This window comes from Cetorhinus maximus, unplaced genomic scaffold, assembly GCF_964194155.1.
Source record: "Cetorhinus maximus unplaced genomic scaffold, sCetMax3.hap1.1 HAP1_SCAFFOLD_1762, whole genome shotgun sequence".
Classification (NCBI taxonomy): domain Eukaryota; kingdom Metazoa; phylum Chordata; class Chondrichthyes; order Lamniformes; family Cetorhinidae; genus Cetorhinus; species Cetorhinus maximus.
This window is the reverse complement of record NW_027597702.1, coordinates 25,985-50,372: the sequence shown is the minus strand read 5'-3', so window position 1 is coordinate 50,372 and position 24,388 is coordinate 25,985. Positions and strand designations below refer to the sequence as shown.

Genomic DNA, 24,388 nt, shown 5'->3' with positions numbered 1-24,388 from the left:
CTGTGTTAGGAAATAGAGATAGTTTAAGTAAGTTATATGTGTATTTGTGTGTGTTAGGAATAAGGGATAACTTTAGGTTTAAGTTCAATTTATATTTTTTTCTATTTGTGGGATAAAAGGTGAAATCTGGGATCTGGTTTCATGTTTGAGTGGAGACAGCAGGTCTAAAGCTCTGTTTGTATACCTGCATTTCTAATGAGTTTTATGACTCTTGAAGTGGAGAGCTGTGTTATCAAGAGCAGGGGGTAGTGACTTAGGAAAATTAAAACAAGATTAAAAACTGTGCTGTTGCCTGGCATTGGGGCCCACGGAGACAGAAAAGTAGTTTCAGTTCAGTTGGAAGCAGTTGCGGCACAGGAAGGACAAATAGCAAGTCCCAAACCAAAGCTCAGTTGAAGCCAGGATTCTAGGGAAGCTGGACAGCAGAAGGACAGATAGCAAGTCCCAAACTGAAGTTGAAGCCAGCTGCCAGGGGAAACTGGACAGAAGAGGAAACTGCAGAAACTAAAAAAGAAAATCCCCAAATCTCGGGAAGTGGAACAGGAAAGGTCCCAAGAAGCCAGTCTAGTCAAAGGACAAGGGCAGGGGTCTGCAAAAGATCCTGGCTTGTGGAAGTGAAAGTAAGGAGCAGAGAGGAAGGCTCCAAGCTTAAAGAGAAGAAAGCTGCAGGATGCAGATTTAAAGTGATATAGGCTTGGGAGCAGCCAGAAGATCCATAGAGCCAGCTGAAGGTCTGTAACTCTTTACTATGGGCATGTGAAGCAGTGATGTTCTTTTGGCACAGCTGAGCATTTGAGAGAGAATGCGTGGAAGAAAGTTTGAATGCATGTGGCGATCCAGGGGAGAGGGACATCAGAAGAACAGTTCACCTGGAGGTGGACTGTTGTCGAAGGTCCGAGAGAAAGCATAGTTTGGGAGAAGATTCCAGAGCAAGTTGTTCAAGAGTGGAGATTGGAAGCCCCGTGTGAAAGATGGAGTTCAGTGAGACCGGTTGGCTCATGGTGTGACAAACATCTGGGGGGAGTTGAAGAGAGATCCATAGCATCTGTTTGGGATGGCATCTGTCACTTGGTTTCAGAGTGTGATGTGCCTGACCACAGGACACCTATTGGTTTGCATGGACTGTGTATTTATTGTGAACATTAGAATATAAGATAGTTTTTATAACTGGTGTTTTCCTTACAAATCTGTATATATATCTGTAAAGGTATAGTTGCGGGTGAAGCAGTATTATATTATAGTTCATTTTTCCTTGTTTAATAAATGTTTTATTCTTTTGTTAAAAGTTCATCAGCTGACTCCTGTGAATTTGTTCAGTAGCCACTCTCCATGTATCTAAACATAAAATAAAAGTTAGGATCTATCAAGCTGGATTCCGCCCTGGGGTTTGGCGTGTCCAGCAGGAACATCAGCTGGGATCATAATAAAGTGGGGGCTTGTCCGGGATTATTGTTTATAAGGTGGCATCTCTTGTGGGACTGGAGATCCTTGAACATTGGTGGGATCTGTGAATCCTTATAAAACAAGTATGTGGAGGTACTGAGGTATTGGACCTAGGAATTGGAGTTGGTGTGAGGTATCTGATACAAGTTGGAATTCAAAATGGCTTTGGAGGTTGCTAAGACTTTTTTACAGATGGAAGACATAACACTGACTGGTTTACAAAAAGTGACCAAGAGTAAGCTAGTGGAATTGGTGGTATGCTGGAGTTAAAATTACCCACAGGGGCAAGGAAAGCAGATATAGTTGAGATATTAGCACAGCATTTGAAATTGAAAGGGATACCAGAGAGACCATGTTCTCCAGGGCTTGAGTCAATTGAATTGGCAAATGAAAAATCTTGAAGTAGAGGTAAAAGAAAAAGAAAAGAGAAAGAGAGTAAGAAAGAAAAAAGAGAGAGCATTTCAAAAGAGAAATGGAAATGCAAAAACTTGACCTCCAGAAGGAGAAGTTAGCAATGAAGGAAAGGGAGAAGGAACGAGAAAGGGAATACCAACTTAAAAGGCTACGCTTTAAAAAAGACCATTTAGATGCTGAGGAAGGTTCTGATGTTGAAATGACCACCTTCAGCCCAAAGCCTAGTGGGAAGATGTTTAAATTTGTACAAACTCTTCCAAAGTTTGAAGGGATTTAGAGGCATTCTTTATTTTGTTTGAAAAGGTAGCTAAGCAAATGAAGTGGTCAAAAGAAATCTGGACATTGCTCTTCACAGATTAGGTTGGTGGTTAGAGCTCATGAGGTTTATGCATTGCTGCCAGAAGAGTGGATTATGATGCAGTAAAAAAAAGTATCCTGAGTTCGTATGAATTTTTCCCTGAGGCATACGGGCAGAAATTTCAGAATATAAGGAAACAGCCTGAGCAGGTCTATACTGAGTTTGAGAGGGTAAAACAAAGCAATTTTGACTGTTGGATATGGGCATTAAAGGTAGAGACAACATACGAAGCTCTTAGGGAAACGATTCTCTTGGAAGAATTTAAAGATTCACTTCCACCTACAGTTAGAACTCATGTTGAAGACCTAAGAGTCTTCAGCTAGACAGGCAGCAGACATGGCTGATGTTTATGAACTGGTCCATAGATCCAAACCCTTTTTCTGCCATCCCCACAAACTCGAGAAGGATAGAAGATGGGAAGGTGAAAAGAAGGTGAGTAGCCAGGAAAGAGAAGGGACAGTTGGGAATTCCTAGGAAATTGCTCCTCAGACTAGGAAGGAAGGTGCTGAGGGTAGAAGTGATATACGAAGGCCTAAGCGTTTCCATTGTAACAAAGTGGGACATGTTCAAGCCGATTGGTGGAGATTTAATGGTAGACCTATTGCAGTAGTAGGAAAGCCTAAGGAATCCATATGAAAAGTTGCATCAGGAAAGGAAATGGTTGTTAAACCTGTAGCAGTAGCACAGGTGAAACGTGTTCCCTCAGACACACAGGAAAGGGGGATATGTTTCAGGATAGTCCAGAGAATTCTTCTTTAATTACTGGTAAAGGAAGTCAGGCTATTAGAGGTTCTAACAAAAAACTACTGCAGATGCTGGAAATCCAAAACAAAAACAGAATTACCTGGAAAAACTCAACAGGTCTGGCAGCATCGGTGGAGAAGAAAAGAGTCGACGTTTCGAGTCCTCATGACCCTTCAACAGAACTGAGTATAGTTAGGAGAGGGGTGAAATATAAGCTGGTTTAAGGTGGGGGGGGGTGGGGAGAGAAGTTGAGGGTGGGGTGGTTGTAGGGAGGTTCTAGATGTTTTTTCTCGAAGGGAGAAGGTTTCCCTTACTCCTCCAATAAAATAAGTAAACAAATTAAAATTTTGGGAGATACTGGAGCAGATCAATCATTGATGGTGGCTGATGAGACAATTTGTGTTCCAGGTAGTTTTATGAAGGTAGTTGATCATGCTGATCTTAAACAACTTCAGAAAACTACTGTGGCCAAAAATGAGATGCTTATTGCTGATAACAAGCAATTGAAGAAAATGTAGAAAACCAACTTTCACGTATGAAAGAGGAGTTTGCTAATGAAAGAACAGAATTGGTGAGAACAATTGAGAGTCAGTCACAGAAAGTAGAACAAAGATAAAAGCAAAATACTGCGGATGCTGGAAATCTAAAACAAAAACAGAAAATGCTGGAAAAACTCAGCAGGTCGAACAGCATCTGTGGAGAGAAAACACAGAGTTAACGTTTTGAGTCCGTATGGCTCTGAAGAAGAGTTATACAGACAGAAAGTAGAACTTCACTGAGAACTTTAAACATCAAAATGATAAACTTGTAGAAGTAAATTTAATAAAGGTGAATCGTCAGTTAAAACTTAAAGCATCAGAAATCGCGATGAAATATCAGAGAAAACGCCTTGCACAAGAAAAGAAATTGTTGGCAAATCAGAATAATTGGTTGAATGCAGATTTAAAAACCAAAACTAAGAGCTATTAGAACTTTGTCAGGAAAAGAGTAATGGGATTCTTGAACTTCAGTGCAAACTGGAGAAAATGGAAGAGATGGTGTTTGGTATGGAGTGTCACAGTTTCGAAGTTGTCCTTGTGAGTAAAATTCTCATGTCCTAGCACATACCTGACCATCATGCACCCCTCTGGCCCTGGGGTAGAAATCTCCATGAATGGTTCCTGGTTCACTGTGGATTGCCCTTCAAAATATCTGTCCCTTTGCCAATGAGGCCCTGACAAAAATGACAATGCCCACAATTGTTTCCATCTAGCTTGGAAATGCACATTCTGCCATGGGAAGATGGAGGGTAACCAATGTAACTAACACCCTTGCTGAGGAAGGGAGTGATTGGATAACTATAGCCCAATTAGTGGTGCCAGCTGTGAGTAAACTCTAAAGTATTCGTAATTTGAGATAAAATTACTGAATGTTCAGGGATTCATAGGATAACAAAGCCAATCAGATAGGATGAGCTTAAAAACAAGTTGCATTTAATCATTTTAATAGGGTTTTGTTATTTGAAGAAGTAACTAGATAAATAAAGGGAATGTGGTAGATGTAATTTACAGTATATGGACTTCTAGTAAATGCTTCACTGATGCTTGTTTAAAAATTGAGGTGCCTAGTGGAAGAGCAAATGTAGCAGGTATAGAAAGATGGGCAAGAATCACAGCTTGGGTTAGTGGCTGTTGCTCAGATTGGAGAAGGGTGTGCATGATGTATCCCAGAGGGTTAGTGTTGGTGACTTTTGTTCTCGCTATATAATTTTATATATGATTTGGGCTTGAGCATAAAGCGTTCAAAGCTAATATTTCCTAATGTCAAAGGTATGGCAAGCAGCCAAGTAGCAAATGAGGACAATAAAAGAATTGTCAATCTAGATTCTGTGTGCGCGCCTGCAGAAGGGCTTGAGCGACCTCCAATAAAATGGTATAGCACAAAAGGAGGTTATATAGAATGGGTTCTGATTATTATTATTAGTATGAATAATAATAATTATTTTGTTATTTAAATGACTGCCAAGCCTGATGTTTACTGTAAATATATTGTATTCAACTCAGAGTTTGCATATCTTTCAATTCTGAAAAAGCATTGTGCATGAATGCAGGCTGCTCTGTGATTATCCTACCTGATTCACACATCCACAAACAAGCTGCAATTGTGTTTCTGTTCAACATGGAAGCTGTCCTCCGCTGCCTCTTTGTGCCCACAACTGTTGCTATCCTCTGCTGCTGTTTCTTGTTCATAAATTTTTTTGTTCTTCTCAGTCTCCTCGTCCCTACAAACACCGCCATGCCTCGGGATCCCCTTATGCCGACAAATACTGCCATCCTCCTTTTCTTGAGCATGCAGACCAGCAGATTGCCTGTTTCATTGCCCAGAGGCACTGTCTGGTTTATTTTGTTAAAAAATGTCACCATCCTCCCCGATCTCTCTCTCGTCCTTTTCACCGTCGCCACCATCTTGAAATAATGCCACACCAAATGAATGGGCTGTTATCAATAACAAAAATATTTGATATCTACCAACCAAAACTAGAAAGTCATGATGCTAAGAGACATTTGCTATGGTGTAGGACATGGCTCTTAACTCATATTTGTTGAGAGGGATGAAGAAAGTCTGAAATGTGGATAATTTGTTCTTTATCAGAATATTCAGTCTGATGAATTAAAAATCGAGCCCAACTCAAGCATGTGTGTTCTGAGTCACAAGGCCGCTGGTCCTGTATTTCCACATGACAACTGAGGGCCATGTACAGAGTGGTCTGCACAATATATATTCGTTTAGAAAAAGCTACCAAATTTTGGGAAAAAAATCTTTTTGACTACGAATACTAATTATACACCTGGGTGTGACTTGCTAAGCAGTTTGGGGGGGACTATGGGGATGAAACTGGACCTGAGTGGTAATCAATCTGCTGCCCAAATTACTTCCCAATGACATTCATTCTCCTACCGTCCAAGTCTAATCACACCCTTATATACTAATTCATTGCAGGTTTACCTTTAAACTTGCTTTCTTGCACTCCACTCTTATCCTTGCAAACATTATAAAGTTCTGGTTTCAGCTGGTATAAGTGCGGTCCAACAAAAACTAGGGAGGTCCTGTGTTGAGTTAGTTGGTCACAGTAAGAATGGTGAGGGCAGCTCATTTGACTAGAACAGAGACGCATCAGCCAGAATTTCCACTTCTGATCTCTGTTGGGCTCGGATGTGACATCTCGTGTGTCTGGGCAGGCAACTGATGATCTCATGTGCAGAATAGTGATTGTCTATGGAACTTATCCACAATACAAGTCAATGTCTTCAGGAAAATGGCAGTAAAGATGTTGGGATTAGATCTGGCCTTGGTGTGGCCACAAAGCTCATAGCCTACCTCAGGGTCACTTCCAATAATTCTACATCATTTCGTTGATATGGAGACCAAACATAGCACAGTTTCCTTTGCACCAGATACAACTTCAACATTAGACATTTAAAGAGGAGAATGGCAGCCCCTAATCCCTACTTGCTGATTGATCTCACTTTCTGCCTTATTACCACCATACACCTTAGGCCTTTGAATTTCAACCAGGGCTCTCATGTCACGTTCCATTAGCCCAGCACAGTACAGAACACAAAATGGGCCTAAATAGTAAATGCAAAACTGCTTTAATCCATGGTTTTAAGGAATTGCGTACCTTGCAATGAGTGCTTGAGATGTAGAACCGTTTGAGGTTTGCTTTGCTCAAGATTTTATTTCACAGTTGTCTTATTATATTAATGAGGAAGTTGGTATGACATCAGGAAAATTACTGTGACATCACAGAGAAACTATTACTCCTGTGCTTTCCTGACAAAATACTATTTCTCATGGCCAATATCAACTAGAGGAGTGGCAGATGTGGATAGTTACAAGGATAGGCATTATTTGTAGCAATCTATATACATTAGGAGTGTAATATGTGAATAGTTCCTTGCACAAATGTTATGTGTAGATACACAGATATGAACATACTTGTATACGTACTTATGAAGGTAGCATCAATATATGAACTGCTCCTTGGCAACATGACTGCAGGCAGGGGTCAGGTTCCGCACGCTACCAACTCTTCAGTCACTTCCCCCAAACCCTCACTTCCATACTCTCAAACTGCTTGGCTGAATTCAAATCCTAGATGAGCCCCAATTTTCTGCAGGTCAGCATAAGAATGATCAAAGTCATTGACCCGGATACAGCAGTCAGCAACAAAGATATGATGCTTGCTATTCATAATGTTTACTGTTGCCCACAGATGTTTTGTGAGCAGCAACTTATGGTTGCAGGTCCTTTTCAGCGTGGCAGCCTCCAGAGGGAACCTGTGAACAGGGCATGCAATAGCATGGATCTTCAACCAATCGGATTGATGAATCTGCACTGATAAACTAGGGACATGAAATTCATTTGCCTTGGTTTTTGGGCATGGAGGTTGTGATTCACAATGCCCATTGGAAGTGAGTTGGTAAGACACAAAATTCATCTATCCCCCTCCATTCTCTGACAGCAATGTGGTCTTGAGAAACTTCCACTCAAGCCCCAGACTCCATTTCTCTGTCCTCTACTCACCCCAGTGGGTCAAGTGGCATTGTGACAAACGTATGAATTCCAGGCAGCCCCCCCCTTTTTAAAGGTATTATTTCTATAAAAAGAGACGTTGCAGCAATGTATTTCTGGCTGCTAGGTAATCACTTTTTGCCTTTGCGGGACATAGATAATGTTACACCAGAGAAAGGCGAGGGCTCCCTGCTTTAGAGATGCCACCCTGGACGCACAATGCAGGGAAGTGGAGGCCACAAAGGAGGCCATCTTTCAGGCAGGGGGATGGTAGCTGTCAAGTAAATGAGGCTCTGTAGGGAATAGGAGTAGGTGGCAAGGATAATCAAAGCCCAGAGCATGGTTTCCAGAATATGGCAGCAGCGCTGGCAACATTTAATGATCTCGTGCTGTTAGGGAAAGTGACTGAATCCATCTATACATCACACCTCTCAACTACCACACAGCACACCTTTCACACTGCTGCATGCACCACATCCCCATCATGACCAAAGCAGCACACCCTGACATCCCAACATCATTATACTCCACCTCACCCACACAGACCTTCCAGTCAAGCCATCTCTAGACACATATGCAAACAGCTAGTCAGCTCTGGCAGGTACACCTGGCAAGCACAGTCAGACACAGTCACTGATATTCTGATCTCTCTCTCTACCAAGAGAAGGTCACCCACTATAGGAGGGAGACGAAAAGGGCTGGCGGAGGACCACCCCTTCACCACCACTGAGGAGATGGTCCACAAGATAATGGCACCAGTTCAACAGAGCCAGTGATGCTCGCTGCTGCTGGCGCCATCTTGAATGATGGAAAAACTGCTGCCTTATGTACCTTCTACACTCACTCCTCAACCACATCATGAAAGGTTCTATAAAATGGAGTGGAGCAAACTTCTGCTTTCCTCACCACCTCCCCTTTCCTTACAGCCCCTCTTCCCTTGTACTTTAATGCTTTCAATGGTCAAGAACTGCTAGTTGCTCAGCCCTTGCAGCCTCTAGTGAAAAGGCAAGAGGAAGAGCAGACTTCTAAGGAAGAAGCACCATAATTTATCCTAACCCTTGCAACCACCAGCTCAGATATTATCACAGCATGGATCTTAAAGGCTAATTTAGAACCTGGGATCTGCATGTGGTGAGTCTCTGGGCATGAGTGGGCTTCAGCAGATCAGGGGGACATGTCAGCTCATGTATGAACTCCGCAGAGGGTGAGGTCACAGGTTCTGCTGTAGGGAATTTGATTGAGGATCTTGTAGGGGAGGGCGACAGGAAAACTCTGATGTACACCCGAGATGCTTGGTACTTTGGCGGGCCTGCCAAGTAGCCTACAGTCCCTGGCAAGGAGCATGGAGGAATCTAGCACCATTGTGGCACAGGGCATCACGCGGAGCTTGAAGCCCATCCTTTACACTGTGGAAGTAGAGGACATCTCCATGACAGCACCACCAGACTGACCCATGACGGAGTGTCTGCTGGCCATTCTCAGTTTCCACTACAACTCTTGTATAGTCCTCCTGATGTATTACTACTGCAGTGGAAGCTCAGACAAAGGTGATGGGATGCCTGGCTGCTGCTGCCGTGGATGTGCAGCTCAATACTCTTGCAGCAGTCCATCAATTTCTACTCCAGTAGATTGCTAGGATTGTTGAGAAGCTACCCCAGTGTCAGTGGCACCGTGGAGCACAAACTTGTGCTCACTTAGCATTCATGTTCCCAGAATTGACAGCCCGACAGTACCCTTGCGGTTGCCTGTCAGCCAGGCAGCCCGCCCAAATTGCTGCTACCCATACTGAGGTGGTGCAGTCTGAAACCGGGTTCAGAAGGCTCAAAACTGCTCGAAGGCATCTTGCAAGGGCCATCTACAGTCTCCCTAGTGGCAGTCAGCACCCTTCACCAGCCATACTGCAGCCACTAAGGTAGTGCTGTGTCGCAGCAATAGGCCAGGTAAATCATCCACAAGACAGGATCGAAGGGACTGCACAAAGGTGAATAGTTCTGTTTTTTGTATTATTGGCCGAACACTTCTGTTCTGCAGCCCAGGTTTGATGGAGGTAGCAAAGGTGAGAACGATTTCCACTGGGGGAGTGGGAAGGCTGGCCACACGCGATCTTGCACTATTCAACTCTTTAACTATGCATCCACAAGGGGCTAGGCAGGTGAGGCGGCAAGGAGGCATCCCCAGCATTACCTCATGGGGTCGAAGGTCCGGGCCCCATATTTAAAGGGCATTCAGGCAGCCTGCACTATCCCTCCCGGACAAGCTGCACAATCCTCCGTGCAAAGGTGGCACTCTCCCTCCCCGGACAGAATACACTATCACACCCGGACAGGCTGCACTGCCCCTCACCGGACAGCCTACACTCTCCCTTGCAGACGGCCTGCCCTCTCCCTCCCCAGACGGCCTGCACCCTCCCTCCCCGGACGGCCTGCACCCTCCCTCCTCGCACAGGTGGTACTCTCCCTCCCGGACAAGCCGCCCTCTCCCTCCCCGGACAGGCTGCACCCTCCCTCCCTGGACAGGCTGCGCTCCCCCTCCCTGGATAGGTTGGACTCCCCCTCCCTGGACGGCCTGAACCCTCCCTCCCCAGACAGACCGCGCTCCCCCTCCCCGACAGGCCGCGCTTCCCCTCCCCGGACAGGCCGTGCTCCCCCTCCCCGGACAGGCCGCGCTCCCCCTCCCCGGACAGGCCGCCCTCTCCCTCCCCAGGCAGGTTCCGCTCTCCCTCCCCGGGCATGCTGCACTAGTCTTCCACCTTTGCCTGGCCACTGCTCCATCCCTTTCTCTCCCTTGCTCATCCTCTATGCAACTTGCACTTCGACCACCCAGTCTCAAGCATTTACACATTTTTCCCAAAGTGGACAATGCAGCAGGAACTCGCTGTTAATCATGGAAGAAGCCTACTTCGCCAGGTCACAACACTTTTATATGCGGTGGTGAATAGGCTCACTGACGCTCAGTTTTGGCTCCACCAGAGTCATTCATCTCCTGACCTCATTACAGCCTTGGTCCAAACATGGACAAAAGAGAGAAACTCCAGAGGCGATGTGGGAGTGACTGCCCTTGACATCAAGGCAACATTTGACCGATTGTGACATCCAGGAGCCCTGGAAAAATTGAAGTCGATGGGAATCAGGGGGAAAACTTTCTGCTGGTTAGAGTTATACCCTGCACAAAGGAAGATGGTTGTGGTAGTTGGAGGTCAGTCATCTCAGCTCCAGGACATCACCGCAGGAGTCCTTCAGGGTAATATCCTAGGCCCAGCCATCCTGAGCTGCTTCATCAATGACTTCCTTCCATCATAAGGTCAGAAGTGGAGATGTTCGCTGATGATTGCACAATGTTCAGCACCATTCACGACTCCTCAGATACTGAAGCAGTGCATGTTCAAATGTAGCAAGACCTGGACAATATCCAGGCTTGGGCTGACAAGTGGCAAGCAACATTATCCTCAGACAAGTGTCAGGCAATGACCATCTCCAACAAGAGAGAATCTAACCATCGCCCCTTGACATCCAATGGCATTACTGGATTCTCCATTATCAACATCCTGGTGGTTACCATTGACCAGAAACTGAACTGGAGTAGCCATATAAATACTGTGGCTATAAAAGCAGGTCAGAGGCTAGGAATTCTGTTGTGACTAACTCACCTCCTGACTCTCCAAAGCCTGTCCACCATCTACAAAGCACAAGTCAGGAGTGTGATGGAGCACTCTCCACTTGCCTGGAGGACTGTAGCTCCAACAGCACTCAAGAAGCTTGACACCATCCAGTACAACGCAGCCTGCTTGACTGGCACCCCATCCACAAATATTCACTCCCTCCACCACCAATGCACAGTGGCAGCAGTGTGTACCATCTACAAGATGCACCGCAGGAACTCACCAAGGCTCCTTCCATAGCACCTTTCAAACCCACAGCTGCTACCATCTAGAAGGACAAGGGCAGCAGATAGATTGGAACGCCACCAGCTGGAAGTTTGCTTCCAAGCCATACACCATCCTAACTTGGAAATACATTGCCGTTCCTACACTGTCACTGGGTCAAAATCCTGGAACTCCCTCCCTAACAGCACCATGGGTATACTTACACCACAGGGACTGCAGAAGTTCAAGAAGGCAGCTACCACCACCACCTCAATTGCAATTAGGGAAGGGCAATCAATGCTGGCCTAGCCAGTGACGCCCACATCCTGTAACTCTTTTGAACCCTTTTAGAGTCAACCAGATAAACTAAATTAACAAAATTATGGACAAATTAAAAAGCAGCCCCTTGAAGGGAAACTACAAAAACAAAGACAAAATTTAAAGGAAACTTACAAATATTAAACCAAAATGTAATTAAGAGGGTCAATAAAACACCCTAGTCCCCGTGGTGCCCACCAGGCATGGAAGGCCTCGACAGTGCCGGCAGACACCATGTATTCCCTCTCCAGGGACACCCGGCCGTGAACATAACCGCAGAAGAGGAGCAGACAGTCGGGTCGGACGACCCCCTCGATCACCCACTGCCTAGATCTGTTAATGGCCAACTTGGCCAGGCCCAGGAGCAGGTTCATGAGGAGGTCCTCCTCCTTCCCGGCCCCCCTCCGCATCGGCTGCCCGTGGATCAGGAGCGTGGGACTGAAGTGCAAACAAAACGGAAGCAAAAAGTCTTTCAAATAACTAAAAAGGGGTGCAGCCTACAACAGTTTACATATGCATGGTCCACGGATTCCACAAGGCCGCAAAAGACACATGGATAGGACTGTTGCATGCAACACCCTCCACCCCAGGTTCCCGATAGAAAATAGGAGGACGCCCCCATAGAGGGCCCCCCACTAGGGACCTCCACCACAGGATGGCAACAAGGCATGCCAGGGCATGCCCAGGCAGCGGGCGAGGGCAAGGGAGTGAAGGATGTGCAGCAGCAGCCCATACAGGAAACCCTTCCGCGCCGTGCTAAAGGACACAGAGGGCATTTCCACAAGGCGACTCAGGTTGCGGGTCACTGGCTTCCGAGGGAGAGTTTGGGGCTTGGGGCCAATGTGAAATTCCGTCCGAACAGGGGTACACTCGGATGGAAAACCACCACGCACCTGCACCACCTCGAAGCCCAGAATGATGTTGGGCCTGAGCACAATCGTCCTAAGGTCTTGAATGGCATTGGCCCCGAGCCAGACATCCGCCGACGCACGTTGCACTGACTCCTGGGGAATCATCCAGCCCACTCCTTCTCCATCTAGCACGTCCCTGATCCTGGTCACCCCGGCAGCTGCAGCCCTCCTCTCCGCCAGCCACTGAAAAGGGCGGAGGGGTGGATTCCTGAGCATTGGCTCCCTGATGATAGCCTAAACTCCTGACAGCAGAGAGCTGCGTCGTGAGGCAACCATGTTCCAGATCTTGATCAGGTCCTGGTAAAAGCTAGTTCTAGGGAGCAGAGTCGCAGGGCAGAGTTCCAGAGCGGTGAGTATTGAAACCTTACCTTGGGAATTCACGGCCTAGTTCCAGGGAGCAGAGTCGGAGGGCGGAGTTCCAGAGCGGTGAGCGGTGAGTATAAAAAAGACAGGCAATGCCTGCAAGGAGCCACAAAGTCACTAAGATCTACAAACAGGAGCTGCGCGTCATAATTCAGGCCATGCACCTGGCAGAAGAAATACGTCGCCAGGGCACACCATCTTGGAGGGGGCTCTACATAAAGTTATCGCTGCAGGGCCTGAAGGCGGAAAGTCGCCACCTGGGTGCGTAGGCACACCAGCGCCTGACCGCCCTCCCTAAGCAGGAACCTCAGAACCTCAGCAGCGACCCAATGCAGCCTTTTGTCCCAGAAGAAGTCGACGAGCATTCTCTGGATTTTTGTGACAAAGTCCAGGGGAGGGGTCAAAGTGACCAACCGGTACCACAACGTGGCGGCAATCAACTGGTTTATGACCAGAACTCGACCCCGGTAAGACAGCACTCAGAGCAGTCCTGTCCAGCACCGCAGGCGAGTGGTGACTTTGGCCTCCAGCTCCTGCCAGTTCGCTGGCCAAGATTCCTCAGCAGGACAGAGGTGGACCCCAGATCACATCCTGTTATTGAATTTAAAAAATGAACGTCCTGATTTCTCACTGGTGGGGAAATTAATTTGAAGGGGAACTTAATTCTGGCAAGGCAGCCTTTTAATGAGCATGCATGAGATGCTAATGCATGCACAAGGGCTTGCAGACATTATTTATCGGGAAGTTTGACCCGCCTTTAAAGTCCCAAGAACAGAATTGCAAAAGTTCATCCCGCCATCGGGAAACCGATTTTTGGCTTCTCGCCACTCTCCCACTAGCCAAATTCCCACCGCTGACAGCCTGGAAGATTGCCATTGATATATTTCTGGATTAAATTGTTGAGTGAAGGTTTTTGCTGTTGGTCTTTGTAGGGTGATGTTAGCCAAGGGGACTTTGTGATGGGGAATCTGAATTGGATGTACTGTTAGGGTTGGTGGGTTCATGTTGGGTATAGGGAAGTTCATTTCAATTGAAGGGAAGCTTCACTATGTGGTGCCTTTCACTCCATTCAAATGCATATGGTCTCTTCCCCTCCTCCTCTTCCTGAGGTGCCCTCCGGATCCCAGGAGGTAGTCATTGGGTCCTCACAATTCCAAGGTCGTGCAGGATGCAGCGTGCCACCACAAATGTGAAGACTCTCTCAGACATATACTGCGGCGATCCCCCTGACCGACCTGAGCAGTGAAATCTCTACTTCAGCCCAGCCACATTCAGTCATGATTGGTGGTGGACAATTAAACAACTCACTGGAGGAGGCGGCTCCACAAACATGCCATTCCTCAATGATGGGGGAGCCCAGCACATCAGTGCAAAAGATAAGGCTGAACTATTTGCAGCAATCTTCAGCCATAAGTGCTGAGTGGATGATCCATCTCGGCCTCCCCCGGAGGTCCCTAGTATCACAAATTCCTGTCTTTACTAATTCGATTCACTCCACATGATATCAAGAAATGACTGAAGACACTGGATACTGTAAAAACTATGGGCCTTGAAAACATCCCAACAATGGTACTGAAGACTTGTGCTCCAGAACTATCCGCGCCCCTAGCCAAGCTGTTCCAGTGCAGCTGCAACACTGGCATCTACCCGGCAATGTGGAAAATTAACCAAGTATGTCTTGTACACAAAAAGCAGGACAGATCTAACTCGACCAATTGCCGCCCCATCAGTCTACACTCCATCATCGGTAAAGTAACGGGAGGTGTCATCAACAGTGCTATTAAATGACACTTACACAGCAATAACCTACTCACTGAACTCAGTTTGTGTGTTTTTTTAATTCATTCACGGGATGTGGTCTTCACTGGCTGGGCCTGCATTGATTGCTCATCCCTAGCTTCCCTTGAGAAGGCGGTGGTGAGCTGCCATCCTGAACCACCCACAGTGCTGTTAGGAAGGGAGGATTTTGACCCAGCAGCAGTGAAGGAACGGTGATATATTTCCAAGTCAGTTTTGCTGGGGTTCCTTGATGCCACACTCGGTCAAATGTGGCCTTTATGTCAAGGGCAGTCATTCTCACCTCACCTTGGGAATTCAGCTCTTTTGTCCATGTTTGAACCAAGGCTGTAATGAGGTCAGGTGCTGAGTGGCCCTGGCGGAACCCAAACTGGCTGTCAGGGCCACTCAGCACCAGACCTCATTACAGCCTTGGTTCAAACACAGACTTAAAAACTGAACACAAGAGGTGAGGTGAGAGTTACTGCCCTTGACATCAAGGCCGCATTTGACTGAGTGTGGCATCAAGGAGCCCTAGCAAAACTGGAGTCAATGGGAATCAGGGGGAAAACTCTCCGCTGGTTTGAGTTATACCGAGCACAAAGGAGGATGGCTGTGGTTTTTGGAGCTCAATCATCTCAGTCCTGGGACATCATTGCAGGAGTTCCTCAGGGTAGTGTCCTTGGCCCAACCATCTTCAGCTGCTTCATCAATGTCCTTCCCTCCATCATAAGGTCAGAAGTGGGGATGATTGCACAATGTTCAGCACCATTCACGACCCCTCAGATACTGAAGCAGCTGAAGCAGCCCGTCTCCATATGCAGCATGACATGGACAATATCAGGGAGGTGATGGCAAAGTGGTATTTTCGCTGGACTAGTAATCCAGAAACCCCGGGTAATTCCCTGCCGACCTGGGTTCAAATCCTGCCATGAGAGATGGTGGAAATTGAATTCAATACAAATCTGGAATTAAAAGTCTAATGATAACCATGGAACGATTGTCGTAAAGACCCACCTGGTTCACTAATGTCCTTTAGGGGAGGAAACCTGCTGTCCTTACCTGGTCTGGCCTACATATGACTCCAGACCCACAGCCCTGTAAACAAGGAGAATTAGGGATGGACAATAAATGCAGGCCTACCCAGTGATGCCCACATCCCATGAATGAATTTTTAAAAAATTCAGGCTTGGGCTGGCAAGTGGCGGATACATTTGCACCACACAAGTGCTAAGCAATGACCATCTACAACAAGAGAGAATCTAACCAACTCCTCTTGACACTCAATGACATTACCATCGTTAACACCCCCACTATTAACAGCCATGGAGTTACCATTGACCAGAAAATGAACTGGACCAGCCATATAAATACTGTGGCTACAAGAGCAGGTCAGAGGCTAGGAATCCTGCAGCGAGTAACTTAGGCCCTGACTCCTCAAAGTCTGACAACCATTAACAAGCCTTAAGTAATGAGTGTGATGGAATACTCTCAATTTGCCTGGATGACTGCAGCTCCAACAAGACTCAACAAGCTCAACACCATCCAGGACCACGCTTAATTGGCACCCCATCCACCACATTCACTTCCTCCACCTCCGATGAACAGCAGTGTGTACCAACTACAAGATCTACTGCAAGAACTCGCCAAGCATCTTTCAACAGCATCTTCCAAACCCACGATCTCTACCACCTGGAAGGACAAAGAGAGCAGACAGATACATGGGAAAACCACCACCTGCAAGTCCCCCTCCAAGCCACACACCTTCCTGATACGGAACTATATCGCTGTTTCTTCACTGTGACTGGGTCAAAATCCTGGAACTCCCTAACAGCACTGTGGGTGTACCTACACCACATGGACCGGAGCAGTTCTAGAAGGCAGCTCACCACCACCTTCTCAACGGCAATTAGGGAAGAATAACAATTGCTGACCTTGAGATTGACGCGCATATCCCATGAAAGAATTTTTTGAAAAGGCCATGTTCCACATTGTTACATGTGACTCCATAGCTCTCATTGAAGGTATCCTGATCCTATGTGGTGGGATGGTGAAAGGGGGCCATGAGCCATGTGTGGAGGGGTATTCCTTCTCACTGAGTAACCATCCTACAGCGTATCTTGAAGGCTCCAAGACTGCGAGTTGCTGGTGGTGGCAGGATAAAGGAATTGTGGATGTTGTCAAACTAGCAAGCTTTCACCAGAGAGGTTGTTTGGCTTTTGAGAATTAAATAATTAACATTCATCATGCTGTTAAAAATTTAATTATACCCCAACTTACTTTGTGTATCTAGTGGGTAAGTACTGCAAATTCACACCCTTCACATGTGTAAATGTTGTGTCTCAAGGTGAGGTCCTAGTGTAGTGAAGCTTGCAGAGGAGCAGGGCAATTTGACAGCAGCTCCCTGATGTCATTGCTTAGCTACACATGTGCAGAAGCAGGAATTGCTGTCCAATTTAAAAATAATAGTGAGCACAGTAAATTTCTACAGCAAAACCTGGTCAATGCCTTTAATTCCCGAGCTCTTTTGGCACTCTGGCCACTCTGTCAGGCTAAATCAGTGTTTGTAATCTCAGTTGAATATTCAATCCCAAACTAAGGTTTAAACTTTAAATGCTATCTATCACCAAGATGACTTATTTCTATCTCTGCAATATCACCCACCTATGTCCCCACATCACCAACACTAATCCACCCTCCACTCCCACCTCCATGACTGAAACTCTGAGACATGGGTCTCTATCATTTATAGAATCATCTATGCCAACACCCTTTTTACTGGCCTGAAATCCTCCTCTCTCTGTCTCCTCTCCTGCACTAACTTTATTCCCTCCACCCCTCTTGCTGACTATCACTGGCTCCGTGGACGCCAGCATGTATTACATTTAAAATCCTTGCTTAGGATGGTGAGTGGCTTGGAGAGCAACTTGCATGTGGCGGTGTTCCCATGCACCTGCTGCTCTTGTCCTTCTAGGTGGTAGAGGTCACGGGTTTGGAAGGTACTGTGGAAGGAGCCTTGGTGAGTTGCTGCAGTGCATCTTGTGTTACGATCCCAGCTGATGTTTCTGCTGGACAAGCCTGATCTCAGGTTGGAACCCGGCTTGACAGATCCTAACTTTTATTTTTTGTTTAGATACTTGGAGAGTGGCTGCTGAACAGAGTCACAGGAGTCAGCTGATGAACATTTAACAAAAGAATAAAGAATTTATTAAACAAGAAAAGATGAACTATATTACAATACTCCTTCACCCACAACTATACCATTACAGATATATACAGATTTGAAAAGATAACACAAGTTACAAAAGCTATCCTATGCTCTAATGCTCACAGTAAGTACGCAGTCCATGTAAACCAATAGGTGACCTGTGGTCAGACACACCACACTCTGAAACCAAATGACAGATGCCACCACAAACAGATGCTATGAGTCTCTCATCAGCTCCTCCCAGACGCTTGTCACATTGTGAGCCAACCAGTCTCACTGAACTCTGTCTTTCACATGAGGCTTTCTCACCCCCACTCTCCAATAACTCGCTTTGGAATCTTCTCCCAAACCAATGATTTCTCTCAGATGCTTTCCGCAAGGGTCCACTTCCAGGGTTTCAAACTCTACCTCTGATGTTCCTCTCCCCTAGGTCACCACATGCATTTTCTTCCACACACACTCTCTCAGTGACTCAGCCATCAACAGTACACCACTGCTTCACATGCTCACAGCAAAGAGTTACAGACCTTCAGCCGTCTCTTTGGACCTTTTGGCCTCTCACTTTAAATCTACTTCCTGCAGCTTTTCGTCCCTTAAGTTTAAAGCTTGGAGCCTTCCTCTGCTCCTCGCTCTTAACTTAATTTAATAGGACCTTTTCCAGGTTCTTGTCCTTCCTTTGATTAGGTCTTCTTGGGACTTTCCCCTGTTTCTGTCTCACTCTTTGGCCTTGGGACCTTTCAGTTCTTTTGGGAAATCTGCTCTCACTCTGCAGCTCCCTCTCCCAGTGTCCAGTCTCTCTGGAACCCTGGCTTCAACTTCAGTTTGGGAGTTGCTATTTACCCCTCTGCTCCAGTCTCTCTCTGACAGCTATTTTCAACTGAACTCAAACTGCTTTCTCTTTATTTTTTTCTCTGTGTGTGTGTGCGTGTGTGTGTGTTGTGGGGGTTGCAGGGAGGGGTCCTATCTCCCTGGACCTCTGTTGCTAGGTAACAGCACAGTTTTTTCTACTCTTGTGTTTGCTTTAACTTCCCTTAGAGTCGTAAGACTCATTAGAAATGCAGGTGTACAAACAGCTTTAGACTTGCTGTCTCCCTCAAAAATAAAATTAGATCCCAGGTTTCACCTTTTAAAGTGAAACTAAAACTGAACTTGACCATTTCCTAACACACAAATACAGAAATACAAATCAAAGTTAAACTTTAAGGCTAAAACTAATTCCTAACACCCACAAATACAAATACTTAAACTGTCTCTATTTCCTAACACTTGTAGATGGTACACACTGTTGCCACTGTGCCTCGGTGGTGCAGGGAATGAATGTTTATGGATGTGGTGCCAAACAGGTTGACTGCTTTGTCCTGGGTGGTGTCCAGTTTCTTGAGTGTTGTTGAAGCTGCACTCATACAGGCAAGTGGGGAATATTCCATCACACTCCTGACAAGTGGCGCTACTGAACCACTCTTGTTGATGGAAATTGAAGTCCCTCACCCAGAGTACATTCAGTGCTCTTGCCACCCTCAGTCCCTCTTCCACTTGGTGTTCATAATGGAGAAGCACTGATTCATCAGCGGAGGGAGAATGGTACATGGTAATCAGTAGGAGGTTCTTTGCCCATGTTTGACCTGATGCCATGAGACCTCATGGGGTTTGGAGTCAATGCTGAGGATTCCCAGGGCAATCCCTCCTAATTGTACACTAATGCGCCACCACCTCTGGTGGGTCTGTTCTGCTGGTGGGACAAACATAGAAACATAGAAAATAAGAGATGGAGTAGGTTATTCAGCCCTTCGAGCCTGCTCCACCATTCAGTGTGATCATGGCTAATCTTCTATCTTAACGCCATATTCCTGCTCTCTCCCCATACCCCTTGATGCCTTTCGAGTCCAGAAATCTATCTATTTCCTTCTTAAATATATTCAGTGAATTGGCCTCTACAGCCCTCTGTGATAGAGAATTCCACAGGTTCACCACCATCTGAGTGAAGAAGTTTCTCCTCATCTCAGTCCTAAATGACCTACCTCATATCCTGAAACTATGACCCCTTGTCCTAGACCCCCTAGCCAGAGGAAACATCATCCCTGCATCCAGTATGTCCAGCCCTGTCAGAATTTTATACATTTCAATGAGATCCCCTTTCATTTTTCTAAACTCCAGTGAATACAGGCCTAGTCAACCCAATCTCTCTTCATAAGACAACCCTGCCATCCCAGGAATCAGTCTGGTGAACCTTCGCTGCACTTCCTCTATGGCAAGTATATCCTTTCTTAGGTAAGGAGACCAAAACTGCACTCAATACTTCAGGCGTGGTCTCACCCAAGACCCTGTACAGCTGCAGTAAGACATCCTTGCTCCTGTACTCAAGTCCTCTATCAATGAAGGCTAACATACCACTTGTTTTCTTAACTGCTTGCTGCACCTGCATGCTTGCTTTCAGTGATTTGTGTACAAGGACACCCAGGTCCCTTTGTACATCAACATTCCCCAATCTATCACCATTTAAATAATACTCTGCCATTCTGTTTTTCCTACTAAAGTGAATAACTTCACACTTATCCACGTTATACTGCATCTGCCATGTATTTGCTCACTCACTCAATTTGAGTAAATCACCTTGAAGCCTCTTAACTTCTTTCTCACTGCTCACATTCCCACCAAGTTTTGTGTCGTCAGTAATCTTGGAAATATTACATTTGGTTCCCTCATCCAAATGTCAGAATCATATCTCTCGAGACTGAATTTTTCTTTAACAAAATGAAAGAACATGGCATGATCTGGACATTTGGATGTTAACATAGGATTTTTTTTTTTTAAGTGTTCATAAGTTCACCTTGGAACTGTCAACAAGTAGGCCTCTTTCAAGAAATTATCTGACCTTCATGGTACTTAATGAAGATCTGGTTGTTTGTTTTGAACTGCAATCCCTTTAACTTGGAGAAAACAACTGAAAAGGAAGGTTGGTAACTTGCTGGAAATCACATAGGTGAGAGGGAAAATACTTAAGTTGTGAACCTGCTTGTTTTGAAGGCAGTTTTGTTGGAGAATAAGCTGAGGAAGGAAGGCTACCCTAATTGGCTCTCTTTCTCCAGTTTCTCTGCAATTATGTGTGGCTATCAACCTATAGCCAGAGAGCCCTCATCTGAGTGTAACTAGTCTGCATTTGGACCTGTAAAACTGAGACCAGTTGGTGAGAACTTCCAGACATTCACCAGGACCAAGGGACATATCGAGACCCTGCAGACTTTATCCTTTATTTTTTTACGCCCATCCTCCAGAGCCCATCTCTGCAGAGAGACTGTATCCGTTTGTCTTTGTCTGTGAGTATGTGTCTGTGTGTGTGTGCTGGAGGAATTCTTTATGAAGAGATAGATAGTTATACTTCCCGATTACAATCGTGCATTAACCAGTTCTTGAAACTTGTTTAAAAGAAGTTTTGTTTCATAATAAATTAATCATTCTGAGTTTTTTGAAAGAAGCCTGTTCAGAGTCTCTTTTCTTCTGGGTACTAGATGTATAGCTAAACAATTGGCCATTTTGGTGAGAAAATTAACCATTTAAATAAATGGTACAGCCTGCGTAGTAGTGGGGCTTGTTATTTCGTGCACTCCACCCATCCCGGTCGTAACATAAATCATTGATATATATTGTGAATCGCTCAGGCCCAAGCACTGATCCCTGCGGTACCCCAATAGTCAACGCCTGCCACTCCAAAAAAGGCCCATTTATTCTTGCTCACTAATTCCTGTCTGCTAACCAATTTCAATCCATGTCCATATATTACATCCATCCCATGTGCTTTAATTTTGCATACTAACCTCTTATGTGGTAATTTACCAAAAGCTTTCTGAAAATCCAAACACACCACATCCACTGGTTCTCCCTTATTTATTCTGCTAGTTACATCCTCAAAAAACTCCAGTAGTTTTAACAAACATGATTTCCTCAGGGATGGTGATGATTGGAACATTGTCTGTAAGGTATGATTCGGTGAATATGACTATGTTGGGCTGTTGCTTGAGGAGCCTGTGGAACAGCTCTCCCAATTTTGATACAAGCCCCCAGATATTAGTAAGGAGGGCTTTGCAGGGTTGACATACTGGGTTTGTCATTGTCACTTCCAGTGCCTAGGTCAATTTCTGGTTTCATTCCTTCTGAATTTCATAGCAGTTGATACTACTGAGTGGCTTGCTCAGCCATTTCGAGGGCATTTAAGAGTCAACCACATTGCTGTGGGTCTGGAGTCACATGTAGGCCAGACCAGGTAAGGACAGCAGATTTCAGACTTTAGTGAACCAGATGGGTTTTTAATGACAATCGATTCATGGTTACCATTACTGAGACTTGCTTTTAATTCCAGATTTTATTAATTTAATTACATTCCACCAGCTGTCACAGTAGAATTTGAACCCCTGTCCCCAGAGTATTAGCTTGGGCCTCTAAATTACCAGTCCAGCGACATTGCCACTATGCTACTGCCTCCCCTCAACTTGCAGCTCAGCCAGTTAAGGTACTGAAGGACAGCTAGGATCTGTGAGCATGTTAAACTCTTCAGACCAAAATTGGAAACAAGCTTTTGCTAAATTAAGCATTGCAAACATGAGTTTCCTAATGTGGAATGTTCACAGATCTATAGCATGGCATGCGGCAGGATTGGTTTGAGGAACACTATTGATGGGTGTATTCTAGTCCCCTTGACCTTGCAGGACTAGTACTCCATTCTCCAACACTAATACCCTACACCATGGGAAGATTGTGTAGTACTGTCACCAAACATCTACATTCAAATAGTGCAACCACTACACCCACTCAGGTTTCTGAGTTGTATGAATTGTGGTGGGGGTCCCTAGACCCTAGTCTGTTCTAAATCAGTGTTTGATCCAAATCAAAGCAGCAGCAAGGGGTCCTGCATGAGAGAGGGGCAATCACTGAAAATGTAAGTGCAGATATCAGGTGAGGACTGGATAGGCTGTAATGTGGTGCATTGCCAACATTCACTTCCAAAACTGATGCAAGAATAATGGTCAATTGGGTGAGGAATGATAGGCTGGTTTCCCAGCAAAGGCACAACATCTTCAGGAGAGGAGGTTTAAAAGATGCAGAAAAATGACGTACAACAGATTGTAAGGCTTTACCAATTCCAGCTCTTAAAGTGAAGGAAAGAAAAAGATGTAATATCTAATTGCCTTCACATTCTCCTTAAACAGATTCCAACCCTGAGAAGCCTACAAACACAAAACAAATCTGGGCAGAGGATGATGTGCCTGAGGGGTCAGAGTTTGAGGATATCTGGGATCCAAGACAACAGCCTGAGTAAGTAACTGGATTTCTGTGTACTAAAGGGGATACAATTTGTTCCATATCATGCACAATATCCTGTCAATATTAGCACACACATTCAAAACATTCCTATTGCATTCATCTGTCTCTGATAACTAATGCCGCTGAAAAAAGACATTTTGTCTAAGCTTTTCATCTTGCACTCACCAGGACACTTGCAAGAATACCAATGTCAGGGGAAGAACAATTTTATACTGCATGGGAAGAGAGTGCTGATTGGTTGGCATGTGGACTCTGATTGATAGAGTTGCTCGCAGTGTGGCACATTTTCTTGTACTAGAAGTTACATATATTAATACACAAGGCCCTGTTCTTTGCAGACAGAAAGAACATGTCCACACATTGCGCCTGTTTCAGCTAAACAAAATAAGGGATAGCCATTTACTGGTTCATTCCTTAGGGCAGTGCCTTGACCAATCAGAGTCAAGTTGCCTGGTTTAAATTTTAAACAATGCTAGGTAGTTAACTGTCAGTCACCATTAACTGGTGCATTCTTTATGGCAACGCCTCTACCAATCAGAGTCCAATCAGTACTCTCTTCTCATGCAGTATAAAGGTGTTGCTTCCCTTGACAGGAAGGGATAAAGCGCACAAATATAACAGTAAATCAAGAGATGAAACTAGAAGTTATGAAAAGAATAAAAGGATAAAACTAAGAGCTCTGTATCTGCATGTACATAGCATTCGAAACAAAACAGATGAACTGAGAGCGCACATAGAAATAAATAATTACAATTTGATAGCCATTACGGAGTCATGGCTGCAGGAGGACATGGATTGGGAACTGAATATTGTAGCGTATGGGATATTTAGGAAGGATGGGAAGTGAGGAAAAGGTGGAGGGGTGGCTCTGTTAATTAATGATGGTATTAGCACAATAGAGAGGGATGACCTAAGTTCAGGAAGCCAGGATGTGGAAACAGTTTGAGTAGAGATGAGAAATGGTAATATGGTACATAATGATGGTATTAGTACAAAAGAAGGGATGACCTAAGTTCAGGAAACTAGGATGTGGAAATGGTTTGGGTAGAGATGAGAAATGGTAAAGGCACTTGCAGGGATTGTGTACAGGCTCCCTAACAGTAACCACATAATAGGGTGGA

General features: G+C 45.3%; 1 protein-coding gene across 1 annotated transcript in view; it reads left to right on the top strand.

Moving 5' to 3' along the window:
- The window catches only part of dnaaf6 (dynein axonemal assembly factor 6), a 59,022-nt gene that overhangs the window by 9,890 nt on the left and 24,744 nt on the right, over positions 1 to 24,388 (top strand). The window contains exon 3 of the mRNA XM_078537004.1: positions 23,153 to 23,258. Within this exon, the coding sequence (XP_078393130.1) occupies positions 23,153 to 23,258 (106 nt within the window). The remainder of the gene's footprint in view (positions 1 to 23,152; positions 23,259 to 24,388) is intronic.